Source organism: Thermobia domestica, unplaced genomic scaffold (genome assembly GCF_964235325.1).
Source record: "Thermobia domestica unplaced genomic scaffold, izTheDome1.hap1.1 HAP1_SCAFFOLD_2059, whole genome shotgun sequence".
NCBI classification, from domain to species: Eukaryota; Metazoa; Arthropoda; class Insecta; order Zygentoma; family Lepismatidae; genus Thermobia; species Thermobia domestica.
Window position 1 is genome coordinate 4 of NW_027657763.1, and position 16,093 is coordinate 16,096.

The 16,093-nt window shown below is 37.6% G+C and overlaps 1 protein-coding gene across 1 annotated transcript; it reads right to left on the minus strand.

The window, feature by feature from the left end:
* Window positions 1-8,747: 8,747 nt before the first annotated feature.
* On the minus strand, window positions 8,748-15,079 carry LOC145678207 (uncharacterized; the record flags this gene model as incomplete). Its single annotated transcript, XM_081748260.1, has 2 exons — window positions 8,748-10,594; window positions 14,089-15,079. Coding segments are annotated over 2 exons (2,838 nt in total), but the record flags the coding sequence as incomplete, so codon positions are not given.
* Between the last annotated feature and the right edge of the window lie 1,014 nt (window positions 15,080-16,093).

The following is a 16,093-nucleotide window of genomic DNA, read 5'->3' on the forward strand; positions in this document are numbered from 1 at the left end:
CAGGTTATGGCATATGCTGATGATGTAAATTTAATAGGAGATGATAGGAGAACAATAGAAAGAAATGCAGAGATCTTATTAAACGCTTGCAGGGACATGGGTTTAGAAGTAAATGCAGAGAAAACTAAATACATGGAAGTGCGTCGGGACCGGAATACAGCAAATTATGGATACGTTAAAATATTAAATAATACTTTTGATAAAGTGGATACTTTCAAATATCTAGGATCAATATTAACAGAGGAAAATCATATTCACGGAGAAATTAAATGTCGACTAAAAGCAGGGAATTCTTGTTACTATTCGGTTCAAAATCTTTTGTCGTCGCGAATTCTGTCGAGGAATTTGAAACTTAAAATATACAAAGCGATAATCATGCCTGTAGTTCTGTATGGCTGCGAAACATGGTCACTTACTCTGAGGGAAGAACATAGACTGAAAGTATTTGAGAACAAGATCCTGAGACGAATATTCGGACCCAAGAGGAACGGGAATGGGGAATGGCGGAAACTTCATAACAAGGAACTACATAATTTATATAGTTTACCCAACATTGTTAGGGTCGTCAAGTCTAGGAGGCTTAGATGGGCGGGTCATGTAGCTAGAATGGAAGAAAGTAGAGACGCTTTCAAAGTCTTGACTGGAAGACCAATCGGAAAACGACCATTAGGAAGACCTAGGCGCAGATGGGAGGACAATATTAAGATGGATCTCGCAGAGATTGGAATACAGAGTAGAAACTGGATGCAGTTAGCTAAGGATAGAAGTCAGTGGAGAGCTCTTGTGAACGCGGCATTGAACCTCCGGGTTCCATAGGCCATAGAGTTAGTTAGTTAGTTAGTTTGTAATCTTATTAACAGTCAAATTTAGAAGTTTTACGCATGTAAAATTCTACTTCAATTTTTCGCTTGACAAGAAAAAAAATAAATAAATACTTGCAGAATATCGAATCACACCTTGAACTGTAACCATATGTTTCTTTCTACTGGAGTCCTATCTGATCAATAATAAAATAAAAATAAAAATAAAAAAAACAGCGACGCGAAGATTCGAACACGGGTCGCAGGAATGGGAATTCTATACGGATCCAATGAGCTACGAAAGAAGATACACGAATCACCTACGCTATAAGTATATGGGAATAATCGTAAGCTTCACGCTGTGAAAGAACTTTTTTTCCTTTTATTAAGTTTTACGATATTTCTATAGTGTTTTAAGTGAACTGCAAAGAGATAGATCATGCAGTTATCAATTTGGTTAGGGATTGAGCTTTAAAAACTTTTAAAACATTTAATTAAATCGCGATACGGTGTAGTAGTAATAGCAAGGAATGTGTAGTATCTTCAGCCATAATTTTATTCTTCCAAGCAAAAAAGAATGCCTTCGTTCTACGCATTTGGAGTTCTTAAAAGTAAAATTATAGCATAATTAAACGTGTGATTTTGCCATTTGAATGTAAATTTATGTCCCTTACTGACCAAAATAAATCTTATGGGCGCAATCTGCTTCCTAAGCTCCGCGTGTGTGCTTCTCCCTGTTCCCAATAGAAAATTTAGCTTAGGTATTTTCTGCAAAACTATTCGCGAGATATAGAATTTCATACTCAGTACTTCTGTTTACTTGGTACGGGAATTCATATAATTGAAAATAATTCCTTTGTGTAAGTATAATTATGCAGAACAGCGATGAATAAATGTTTTGTGTTGCTTAAAATGTATGCAAATTGTTAGGAAATTTTCTAGAGTGGTGGAAAATATTCTTCTCAGGCTGGGACAACAGTAATTAAGTTAGTGCCAAGGAAAGATAAACTAGAGACGGGGAATTTCCCTAGCTTCCCCCTACAAATAAATCACTGGTCGTAACGAACGCTTTTTCTGACGTATGACCGTACGACTCTGTGTGGCTCCGTGGATGAGTGAGCAAAGGCGTGGCCTCGTAATCATGGGGTTTAGGGTTCGAGTCCGGTCGAGGCAATTTGGTATTTTTTTCCATTGTTCGTTCCCCATATCTTAAGATGTTTCTCTCCCTCCGTAATCATCTGATGCTCTCAACAGAGTTCTCCACTTTAATTCATCAATTGGTAATGGGATGCTCTCAAGTTCGGGTGAGCTTTTACATGTCTACTTACAAAATCAAAATTTTCGACAAAATATGGATGCTATCCGATCATTTTGTCTCCAATTCTGAATTTGCACATGTGAGTGTATTTCTCCTTCATCATATTTGCATCTCCCGTTCTCCTATGTTGTCAGTTATGACAAAAGATGGCTTGGGATCAAGATTTCAAATCATAAAAGCGCTATACCAATGGGTTCACTCTCGCTAAGCATTTGATTGAAAGTATATGTTTTCATACAGTAGAAGGGGAGATTTTGCTCTTCCTACCTCCCCACCTGAAGTGACAGAATATTTATTTAGGTTCTGTAAAGTCATTTCAGATCAAACGACTTAAAGAGAGCTCATTCCAACAGCAACAGGATTGGACTTCAATTGTTTGTTTCAACTTATCTCCACAAATAGAACAAATATTAAGTAATATGTTTGCCATAAGAAGTAGATTCGTCCCATTTTGGAGAAATGATGCTGTAGACGGTAGTGGGAATTTCACCCAAGTGTACGGGAATTTTCAGTGCCTGGCGATTATGCCACCCGCCTTCATTTAAGTTAATTCGGTTGCAATACTTTCAGCAAATACTGTGGACTCAACTGGTGGAGCACTCTTGCCGTAAATCTCCATATGGCTGTAACATCCAGAAGTGTCTCTTACTGTACATAAATATGTAACAAAAATAGCTTAAAATGTAAGAAATGTGTAATATTATATAAGAATATGTAATATTACATATGTTACACATTTATGAAAACGTAATATTAACACGCGTATGAGTATCCAATATTTAAACGAATTATGAAAATAAAAAGGAAAATCTACTACACTTTATCCTACTTAATGCAAGTCCCCCAATGAAGTGAAATGCTTGAACAGCTGAGACAGCCATACGTCACTGACGTGGCTGATTGCAGGATAATAAAAATCAGACGCGAATGAAGAAAGATGTGAATCGGCTAGAGAGAAACAGGAAAGCCCTGAGAAAAGCAATGCATACGGCATTTGTACGTCAGAAATCTCATGTGGTGTGGTGTGGTCCCGTTTCAAATCTAGAAACTTTTACACTAAATGCGCATCCGTCACCACGGCCCAATCTTGAAATGAATTGTGCGCAATATACAAATTAAAACACTAAAAGCAACTTAACATGAAATGTATTGCTTTATATATATTTATTTCATGCAGGGAAAAGCAGTCTTATATCTTTTAACAAATACCAGCTGAACTAAGATTGAAAAATATTTCCACTAATGAACATTTTTAATTTGAAATTAAGTACTTACAAAAGATGTGCCTGCAGTTCAACTGTGTTGTTGCACAATGGGTTACAAGGTACATTTCCAAATGATCAGAAGTAAAATTTTGTCGGCGATCGGATAAAATATTCTTGTATGCAGAGAATGATCTCTCCACATCACATGAGGTAACAGGAGCGTATTTCAATAGGGGAATGTAGTTGGGGGAAATATCTTCACGGGGGGGGGGGTTCTTGTTTCACCACTGAGAATCTCACACACTGCCAATAGGCTGTCGTAACCCGGGTTTCTTTCCAGCACTGCATTTAGTTCATTTCGAACTTTTTCTCCTACATCTCCACCCACACCTTGCAGCAGTGCCTTTGCATCCTCTATGATTTCCATGGATTCCGGAAGAGGCCGCCCGACAGTCTTTAGCTTTTTAATGCTTGTAGGTAGCCAAAATTGCTGTCTATATATGCGATATCACACGCTACTTTTGAATCATTAAACAGTTTCTGAGCAATGGCAGCTGACACAGCAGACTCCGATGGAAATGAATGAACAACAGGCTTACTTATTTGAAAATGTTCATTGTAGAAATGTACTTCCTGTATCCAAGTGCCCCATCGCGTTAGCACAGACTCCGGAGGAAGTGGCACGTCTGGCAGTTGATCTCTGTAAACTTGAACACATTGTGGCGCCTTAACAAACATTTGTTTTCGTGGAAGAAACTAGTTGATTTACTTTGCAAAAGTTGTCTCTCACCTCTTCAGCAACACGTTGAAGATCATGGGCCATATAGGTGAAATGAATTAAGTGAGGGTAACAAAGTGTAAGTGCTCTAGCCGCTTTTAACTTGTATGCTGCACTGTCTGTATAGAGAACAAGGACTTTTTCTTCCTGAACTCCTCCCGGCCACAACACTTTAAGACCATCGTTTACAAAGTCAGCAATTGTGGAATGATTTGTGCGTTCCAGCAATTTACTCGCAATAAGATAGGATTTAGATGGAGCATCTTTACTTAATTTTCCAATCACTAAATTTGCTACATAACGTCCCAAAACGTCTGTTGTTTCTTCTACAGAAATCGATATGAACTACCTATTTCTGCCCTAATGGTATCTATAGCTTCCCTATAACAAACTTCGAGATAACACTTTCGAAGAGTGGATTCGTCAGAAATTCGACGCCCGCAGTACTTCTCTAGAAAAGCACGGTATTTTAGCACTTGAACTTTGTTCCAAGGAATGTTTGTTGCTATCACTGCTTGGCACAAGTCTTTGAAAAACTCACTCACTGAAGTATCTTGATGCATTTGTGTCAAGAGTACTTATTTTTTTGCAGTTCGCAAATTTTTATTTCTTGCATGTAGCGCACTTCGTACATGTTGTTCTAACTGAGATTTCATTGAACATCCATTTTTTTTTTATCACACACTTGGCACAACACCACTTTACCGTCCGTAGTAAACGCATCATCGATAGTTACCTACGACCGCAATTTCGCGGATAAAGTTGAGGCAACCGGAGCCATTTCTAACTTCGACGGTCAATGCAGAACACGTGCGTTTTGCAACTGCAATACTAGAGTACTGTCCTCCTGTCATTCAGTTGAACAAGCGAAATTCTTTGAAAGCTTATGTTACCTGTTATGATATTGCCATTGTCTCCAGCTTCTTGGAACGAACTCTTGCAGTAAATTCCTGGAAGCACACTAGTATACAGTTTTAACTTGAATTGCAGGATTGGTTTTCATCTTTCTTCCCGTCCGACCTCCGATAACAATCAAATAGACTTCATTTTAGGAATTTCCTGGCCAGTCGCCTGTTAGGCACGTGATCTGTCTTCCTCCAGAGTTGAGAATAAAGGGCGCTGGTAATGAACCCCGGAGGGAGGATTTTTACTTGTTTCTCCTTATATTTCTTTTGTTATCGGCGAAAATTCTGCGAAACATGGTTTGGCAAATAAAAAAAGAGAGATTACACAATTGGAAAGTTTATGTTTTTTAATTTTAAATTAAAATTCCAGTAAACGCAAAATTTTAACAGTTTTGTGTAAAAAAATGTAGAAAACATAGAAATATGTACAGGGTGTTTCACCTAAAAGGCCGTGATTTCTAGCGGCTACAAAATTTATTTGAATAATAGTATGGTAATATTTATATGTAAACACACAGCGAAAAAGGATAAATTTTGTTTTACAATGATTTTTTAAGGTTCCTTAGTCCAGTATAATAATGGCGGACCGTAGACTTACGTTGCAGCAGAAGATCTCATCGGTACCTTGATTCATTGAATCATGCTCCCTTGTTGGTCTCCAACGACGGTTCCGACTGGAGAATAATTGTGCATGGGCACCATCCACCAAATCCATATGGCGTTATGTTGATCAGTTGAATACGACTGGTAATGTTAAAGGACTTCGAAGAGGGGGTGATCCAGATCAACTGTGTGTACAGAACAGCGTATTGCAGTAGTGTCAGCATCTGTTGTGAATAGCCTGACTAAAAAAAAATCTCTGGAACGTTTGTCAGCAGAAAATACAATATCCGTAATATCATGTTGGCGTATTCTGCGAAAAGATCTGCAAATGTTCACCTACAAAATAAAGATGCTTCAAAAATTAACAGAGAGAAGGCGTCTGCATTTTGCAAATTAGTTCAGTGCATTAATTGCTGATGGCCCAGACATTATTGACAACTTGTGGTGTACAGACGAAGCTTATGTTTGTCAGTCAGATGAAGTAAACAAACAAAATGTAAGATTTTGAGCAAAAAAAAAAAAAAAAAAAATCCACATGAAGTGGAAGACTCACCTCTGCATCCGGAAAAGGTTTCAGTTTGGTGTGCTGTAACAAGACGTGGCATAATTGGATCTTTCTTCTTTGATGTCTATGTCACATCAGAAAATTATTTGGAAATGCTTGAGTATTACTTCTATCCTAGTCTTCGTTGTAAAAGGTGTCCACTTCTTCGGCAATGACCCCAGCAGGATGGAGCTATGCCGCATACAACAGAACCTGTCCTTAATCTCCATCACACAAAATTCCGCAATCGTGTGATCTCTAATCGCTATCCATTGTTTTTGGGAATAGGCTTAGAGTGGCCTCCATGCAGCCCAGACATTAACTCATGTGATTTTATATAGGATTACTTCAAGCAGGAGGTATTCAAGCTTAAACACCGATATTTAAACGAATTAAGAGCACACATTGAGCAGTGTACGGCAGCAGTTAGTCACGTCACCCTTGGTAAGAATTTTGATAATATGGTGAGGAAAGGGTGAGGAAAGTGTCCAATCGTCAGGGTGGACACTCCGAACATGTGTTACATTAAACTTTAGTTTTTCACTTATCATACCATGTAAATTTATTTTACTATGATCATCAATAAAATACGTTGTTGCACTTCAAAATCACCGGCTTTTTCGCTGAAACACCCGTTAATATTGGTCAAAATATGTAAAATGAAACATGAGTTGAAGCACTCTACAGGTGTGAATCACAAACATCTAAGGATTTGACGAACCTACATATGAAGGAAAAATATGTAATTACATACAAATCCGGACATTAGTTATCATCACCTCAACAAATCCCTCTGAAAAAAAATGAAACCTACCGTTTAATATTGCGTTATATCACCTTTCACCCTGAAAATAGCTTCAATGCACCGTAGAGTGGAGTCATAGAATGTGTGAGAAAATGGAAGTACTCCGAGTAAAGCCACGGGCACGATGTTGTCCACCACAAACTTACTTGGCAGGGGATCGAAATAGGGACCGCACGCATCAGAGGTAAGCGCTCTATTACTAAGCTACCGTTCCTTCTTATAGAGAGGTTGTGGATAGTAGTAAATAGAATATTACACCATTCCGTGTGCACTGAACCACTTAGTTCCGTGAGGAAGGATTGTGGCGGAGATTTGCGCTGGATTTAGTCTCAAAAACGGACTCAAATATTCCAGTGATGGGATGGGTCAAGAATCAGGACATTTGTCCGTGTTCTCCGAGTCTGGGTTCATGATTCTCAGACCCTGTCTGACCCGGTGAACCACAGACCTGGACAAACTCGGGTATCCACATTGACTCGGCGATCCTAACTTTAGAGTTTCCATGAAATTGATAAGCATCTGTATTTACTGTGGTTAATTTTGCAACATTATTTGAGTTTAAAGCAAAATATTTTTCAAAGATGAGACGTATATTAATCGAAAAATTACATTGAACTGAACAAAATTACATGGATACGTGTAAATCCTCATGCACAGTTTTCGAGAAAACCGACAAAAACGAATTTTGAAAGCGGTATAAAGTTTTTCGTTAGTTGTCAATAATAGTTTTTATTCAGTTGTAACATATTTTTTGTCTATGTAATATATGGATTAAAGTATGCAGTTTATCCTAGAAGTTATATATATATTATTTTTCAAGAAGATATAATCTTTTACTTAAGCAAATTAAGTTTCAACAAAAAATAAATAAATAAAAAAAGAAAATAGAAAGGAAAAACACATATTACATATTTAAGGTTCAAAACAATGGTCAAAATAAACTATCTTGATATTACATGTATGTGTAATATTTACGCGGAAACATACAGTTCAAAATTGAAAAGTAATTCACAAACTTCGATTCCTGGCAGTTTTCTCAATTTTTAAAGTTCTATTTGAATATTTTGGCAATGTTCCTGTTCTTCGGTAGATAGGAGAGCTACACACTATTAAGAACTAATATCCTCTCACAATTATATATATATATTCAAGTTATTATTTTATCTATGTGACAGAAAATATTACAACAAAGATATGCATTTACAAGTGAAGCAATAAATCATAAACATTACACAATATCGGATTACATCACATTTGAAACAAATCGGATATTATACAATAAATAAGACATATACCTCCCCATTCTAATACATATAATACACAATCGGAAATACTTGTATAATAATATCATATTACTAAATCACTATCATAACAAAAATTCTAGTATCAATACATTCAATGCACAATTAGTCTGAAGTTACTTAAAATGAACTCATAGGATGCACATCTAGTAATAGAATAAACCAATGTTGAGCTCCTACACAAACTCACGGTTCAAATTAAATCAAACAAATAATTGCTTTGTCTAATTGAGATATTTCTTTAAAGCAAAAGTATTAGATGGTTACCAGAATATGGCCTTTCAAAGCAAGGAGAGTGGCCATGATTTTTTGGACAAGACTCTCTCTCTCTCTCTCTCTCTCTCTCTCTCTCTCTCTCTATATATATATATATATATATATATATATATATATATATATATATATATATATATATATATATATATATATATATCACTAGTCATCCATTTGCTGCAAAATCGAACTACAAAAACAAATGAATTTCTTACTTGTTCTTTCTATTTACTTTCAACTCGCGAATCTTCTTCCTTTCGTCAATAGCTTTCAACACCGAATCAGGTTCTCTTAAAGACATGTTCCTAGCAGCACGCGAATCTACTAACTCCGGCAGAACTGATTCAAAATAGAACTTCTCCAGTTTAGGAAGTAGACTACTCCAGAACTGTCGATCTCTATTAATTCTGAGTGTAACGTTATCTTTGGGGCACCAAACAAACAAATCGCACCACTCTCTGCCTGTAATTTCAAGCTGTCCTTGAATCTGGTGATAGTACCGAGAAGTGTGCGTTAAATGTATGTTTCCTTTGTTGTCTACCTTCATTCCAATGCTACTAATCTTCGCAGCATCTTTGATAGATTCACTATCTCTAGCACTGTAAGGACATTTAATTTCTAACAAGCCGACGTCGTCTATAAGGCCATCAGGACTACTACAAAGGAAATTATACTTTTCGTGAATGAACATGCCACATGGCTGCACATTGTATTCAGGATGTTGCTTTTGATACTCTTCGAAAGCAAGAGCTTCATGCTCTCTCCCATAAATTAATGGAGGTGACAAATTATTGTGGTCTTGCAAGCGAACTATTCGCTTTACCAAATTGCAAGTCAGTGTAGTGTCCCTTCTAGAGGCAACGTCCTTAAATAACGACGATGGAATTCTCTTACTTCTTTCTTCAAGCCATCGGTCACAAGCTGCCTGGCCACGAGTGGCAATCTCTAGTTCGTTGGACCGAGAAACGCGTAGTTTATTAATGAAGTGAGAAGCTTGATCTTCATACACAGATTGTGGCAAATCCGGAGCCTGTACCGACATACCATAATGCTTATCACCAGCACTTGAAATGTAACTTGTACCACTTCGATTTTTCTTTTCGACGGGAAAAAGTTCACGCCGTGATTTTCTATCCTTATTGCGTTTATTTCTTCTCGCAATTAATGTTTTCATTGGCGACATTGGACTAACACCCACAAGAGCTTTGTGTACACTGTAGTGCCATTGTTGTCCTCTACTTTGATACGCCAAAGCTGCAACTGATGCTCTTCGGTAGATGCCTCCAGCCTTAGAGAAGTTTATTCGTTTTCCACCTACGGCCTTTGCTAATTGGTTCATGTAGGTTTCTGCTGGATTGTTTGTCGCATTCCATATCAGAGTATTAGCGTGAGCAATTATAACTCGTTCTAATTCGTGCTCAATGACTATCAAAATGCCACTACTCTTAATGTCTTTGTAAGTATTAACATCCTGCACTTCGTCCTTTCTAGTGCAAAAGTCTCCACAGCCAATATGGTTCCCAAAAACGTGACAGACGACATTTCGTATTTCTGTCTTGAATACCTTCAATTTCTCGTTGGTTATTTCCTCACGCTTTTTAATTGCATGAGATTTAATCACGCTGCGGATTCCAGTTGCAAGTCTTGGAAGCCGCTGCTTCACTATTTTTCGAGCTTTTACACCAAGAAGACTAGAAAACCGCTTACAGTCTTGCGATATTCTTTCCATTGCACGCACAAATCTTCGCACGGCATGATTTGCACACTCGACTTTGATTACACGAGCACCATACGATACCGCTTCACGAACTTTTGCCGTCGTGCTTGAGTCACCATCCCCAATCAACCTGGTGCAACGAAGATGATGAACTTCTTCTAAATAGCGCATTCCATCGACGATAATATCTGCTTCCATGGCTGTGGATGGTCCTCGCCAGTTCTTGAAGCATATATGTTCTCTTGCATCCATCTTTCCCATTTCCGTGGCACGACATATAAGACAAATCTTATTTCGGACACCCACAAAAAGCAGCTGCTGAGTTTCAGCCCCGATGATGACAGCCTAGAATATGAAATTGGGTTACATAAAATTACTAAATATTTATATTTATTTACATTTGGCAGCAATATTATTTTTAAACTGTCATATGTAAAGTTTTAGTCTAACCGTAAGTAGCATTAGAGAGAATATGCATCGACCTTTTAGCTATTTGTCTGCCTGCACTATTTCATTCAATTCTGTATATTAATAATCGTAATTCACTGAGAGGCTCGAGTGTGTTCCTGCAGTATGTATGAATATAGTTTTGTCGAGTGTAATATTCCTTAATAGTACCCATGGGCAGCGTAGGGCAGGAGACATATATATGATGCAGTTTTGCACAAATCTTGAGCATGATGAGTAACTTCAACATTGATGACTTCTATGCATCCAAACCACCGACTTTTTTCTTTTCGTAAAGGTATCCAACAACTGTCTGAATGTTGGGAACATATTGTGAATAACGTGGGGAAATATATCAGTGATATACTTTATACAAGAAATACAGGGTGGTTCATAAGTATTAGCACAGTGGATTATTTTGGAAACAAACATGATTAAAACAAATCTGACTAGCGGAGGGCGGACTTGGGTAAAGGAGCTACCGAGTGATACATACATAGTGAATGGCGGCCATCTTGGATCCAGGTTATTTTTTTTTCAAATAGAAAGGTAGGCATGTGACACATCAATTAGCCTAACACTGTTTTTTGCAGGGGAATGCAGTCCCGCAAGCAGAAATGCGTTATCATGTCCCGTTCCAAAGTTATGACGCCCCAAAGATGACGGTTTTCTGTTTCCTTGCAGGGAGAGCGACATGGCACTAACGCTGCAAGAAAGACTTGACGCTCCGAATTTGACAGGTTTTTTTTTTTTTTTTTTTTTTTTTTTTTGCTGCAGATAGAACGAGATGGCACTGACGAAACAGGAAAGAATTGAGATCATCCTAATGAAATGAAATGAAATTTTTAATTTTTACGTCCCACGAGAGATCATCCTAATGTCTGGTGAAAGAAGCAGTCGTGTGATTGCCCAGGACTTCAACGCGCGCCACCCCGAAAGATCTGCAATAAGTCACAACACCGTTAGCTACCTCATTAGGAAATTCAGTGTAACTGGTAATGTTGCCGACAGACCACGGTCAGGTCCCCCACGAACCGCGATAGATGAGGAGACACCCACAACGGTGCTTGCTGCTACTGTGAAAAGTCCGAAGCGAAGCAGAAGACTACTATTAGCGATAACAGGCGTACCACGTGCTTCCGTAATGAGGATTCTCCATAGGAACAAGTGGCATCCCTTCAAGCTGCAGCTTGTCCACAACCTTTCAGAGGATGATCCAGACCAATTCGGCTTTGTCACAATATGATCGAGATCCGCATTTTCCAGCCAGCGTTCTCTTCACAGACGAGGCAAACTTTTATTTGGATGGAGAAGTGAATCACCAGAAAATGCGATATTGGTCGGATGCAAATCCACATGCGATCAATTCCTGCAAGACGGTTACCCCTGCTCATATCATGGTGTGGTGTGGCATATGGAACACGTCGATCATAAAACCCTTATTCATTCCTGGCACCCTAAATGGTGTCCGATATCCGTACACGTTACAGGAGTTGCTTCTTCGCGCTGATGGCACCTTGCCTCGATATTTTCAGCAAGATGGTGCCCCACCACACTATGCGCTGCCTGTGCAGGAATGCTTGGATCTGCATTTTCCTGGACGTTGGATCCGTCGCCAAGGTCCTGTGAAGTGGCCAGGTCGGTCGCCGGATCTCATTCCCTTGGATTTTTTTTATGGGAACACTTAAAACATCTGGTGTATCAGAAGAAGATTCCACTGTACTAAGACTTATGGACCACCCTTCATATCAATTAGTTCCATAACTCATAAATCATTCTAATATTTAACATGGACTTTTTTTTTGTCCATTGATTTAACATTTTAACAGACAAAAATTCAATCAGAATCAAATATACGCTTCTGATAATAAATTCTATCGTTAACTTATTCCTAGCACTTCAGCGTAGTTTTTAAAATATTGTCATATAAATTTTGATACTGACAACGATATTTATACAGAAAAATCTTGCTAAACCAAAGAAGTTAGGAATTTGATTTAATTTATCATATTGCCTATCATTCTGCGGCAAATAAAATTAACTTTCATACAGGTAACAGATATGTTTCTCTCTTTGGATTAATTCTTTCTTTCTTTCTGTAAACTTTACCCTCAGTATGTTACAGATTTTGACGACACTATCCATTATTCTGTGAAACTATAATTTACATATTTAGAGCATTTCAGTCATTCTGTGACGTAAGCACCAAAAATTTCTTTGTAACATCGTCATACACTGAACACTGTCTTGTTATGTATCAAAATCGTTAAATAATAAAAGCAATAACAAGAGGAAATTAATAAAATATAAATTATAGTGCTGTGATGTCTAGTTTCTTGGAGCCTCGCTTTTGCTTAGAGCAGTAGGAAATTATCTATAATGATGATGAAGCAAACGTAGAAGACAATAGAGAAGTGGGATTTTGTTGATTTCGATGTGGTATCTAAATATATGAAAATTGTTTTAATAACAGACAGTCTCAAGACTGCGACACAAATAATAATAATAATAATAATAATAATAATAATAATAATAATAATAATAATAATAATAATAATAATAATAATAATAATAATAATAAAAAGAATACGGTTCGATATTAATAGAAAGAATGAGATGCCATTGCATTAAGATTTGCAGTTGTGGACGACTCAAATACGTTTAAAAAACAGGCAGTTCACAGTGAATACTAATTTACATATCTTTCTGAGCGATATGAGTAAAAAATAGAACAAGAAATTTCACTCAATACCGGTATTACCGTGGTGTCGCGACATCCAGTTCGGAGAGTTTTGCTTCAAGCAAAAGTGAAACTCGAAGAAACTAGACACTACAATTTTGTATTTTACAAAAGAAATCATCTAGCATACATACAATCTGATGGAAATTAGAAATGCAACATCAAATTGTAAGGGAAAGAAACTAAAAACCCGTGAACTTCGAAACAAAAAATTTAAGCCTAACTGTAAAGCTGAATAAACAACCTAACATACATATGAGTATGCGTAGTACGCTTCACATAAACAGGCAATATGAGCTCTGCTGGAAATTAGGCCCCTACTGTTACGGCCACCAGTTGCGGCTCCTATGGAAAGTCACTTCGTAAAAGAAAGAAAAAAAACTACAAACTAAGGGAAGAAAGATTATGTAATGAACTAAATTTTGTATAATGCTTTCTGGAACTGTACGAAGCCTTCTTCCATTAGCCTGTAGCTGCAGCGAAAGATTTAAACTTTTATCAATGGACTTCCCTCACGAGCCGCCACTCAGGGCAACTTTGTAACTGTATCTAACTGAATTAGCTGGGGAAAAGCACTAAGTAGGAAAATGCGAATCTTAAAAAAGTTTTAGCCAATCATAAACAACGTAGCGTAAAGAAAAATAAAACTCACCACACCAGATGCTGCGTTATAACCATGTCCGTATGTTCTTTTGCACCAACCGCCATCTGTGATTGCTGTAATGTAATGGAAGTTCTCTGCATCCACGTCTCCTCGCTCTTCTGCTAGTGCCTTTTCTTCGGCTATCGCACCAACCAGTGCATCGTCACTGCATTTCTTGAGAATTTCACCGAGTGCTCTTTCATGAAAGGAAAACGTTTTTGGTGACATGTACTTTATGCCCATTACGGCAAATTTTTCTTCTTCTAATGAAAAGGAACTACCAGTTGCTAACGTTGATAGAACCGCTACCATATTGAGAGAAACAGTATCCTTTTTAGGGTTACTACAAATCGTTTGAGTCTTAGGGCATTCATATTTACTACATTTATAAAAATATGTAGTCTCAAGGCCTGAGTTAGTAATTTTGGAAAGAACGAATGACCCACCGAAGTTACATTCATAACTATGTCTCTCCAAAACTCTTCCTTGTTCTATAACAAGGCCCATGTTGCATATGTATAATCTCTCTTGATAGGGTATACCTTTCCTAACCCGTGAGGTTTCTATTACTAAGGACGGATATTCTTTCGTTTCGCTTTCATTCAATTTGAGTGCCAAACACACAGACTGCAAATTTGCTCTCATGTCAGGTGATGCATTTGGAGTTGAAGGAATCACTTCACAGTCTTCGAAAGAGAACGATTTGTCATCTTTAGCAATGGATGAAAGAGAATTGTCGAGTAAACTCTTCTCCAAGTCAGTGAGTGAACTATTTTCCACCCCAGTGAGTGAACTATTCTCCACTTCATTGAGTGAACTATTCTCCACTTCACTGAGTGAACTATTCTCCACTTCATTGAGTGAACTATTCTCTACTTCATTGAGTGAACTATTCTCCACTTCATTGAGTGAACTATTCTCTACTTCATTGAGTGAACTATTCTCCATTTCAGTGAGTGAACCATTCTCCTTTTCCATGCCAGCGTGTTCACTCGCATCCCTAAAAGAAAATAAATGTGAAATTAATTATTTCTTTTCAGTTTAACGTCCCATATATATATATATTTTTTTTTTTTTGCTCCTAAGCTATAGAAGATTATAATGGATGACACTGAATGAAATGGTGAAATGAAAAGTGGGAGAAAAGGGCTAACGTCGAGAGAACATTTGGTGAGAGCTGGGATCGAACTATGGACACTGCGCACCAGTGGTAGACGCTCTACCACTGAGCCACTACAGCCCTAAAGGTAAATCTTAGCTGAAGAAAAATTATGGTAAATTAATTTTAAATACAGTCCACCAAGCAATCTGGTAACTCTTTTTTTTTATTATATTCTTTTGAAAAATTAGAACTATAATACATATAAAACTTCTACTAGTGTGAATAGTCCATCTTTACAAAAAAGTAATGTCTAGCCTTTTTTCCCAGCACATACCATTTGTTATACATCTAGTCCAAGCAATCGGGAGGTTCAAGTTTCGAATTTGGTTGTCTGGCTTTCTGTCGACGATACCTTGTATCACATACGTGAGACTTCGTGAGATTTAAAAGCAAAAAACATGCTATTCATGTACACTTAAAAATCATATGTGCTTATATATACTGAACCAATTTTACCAGCTATAATGCAGTTACACTAAATAATGAACAAAAATATCTAGTGTAACTGCATTATAGGTGGTAAAGTTGTATACAACGCGCACTCAATGCTTCCCATACACGCTAAGATTCCATCGATTTTTATTTATTTATTAACGTGAAGAACACAGAGCGTTTCCACTATTCTTCGTTACGCTCATAACCCACCGTCGCTGACGCGACTGCTTCCCACGGACGCACCAACGCGCGAATATACCAGCTCCACTCTGGTCTGATTCAGTTAGACAGTATTCATGCTTTATAGTGGCCACCTAGCATAAATTGCTTTGTGTCTTTTTGTACTTAGTTTCATGGCATATGTCCGGACGATGTATTATACCCAAAACTGGGAAAGCATGTGAAGGCCACGCACTA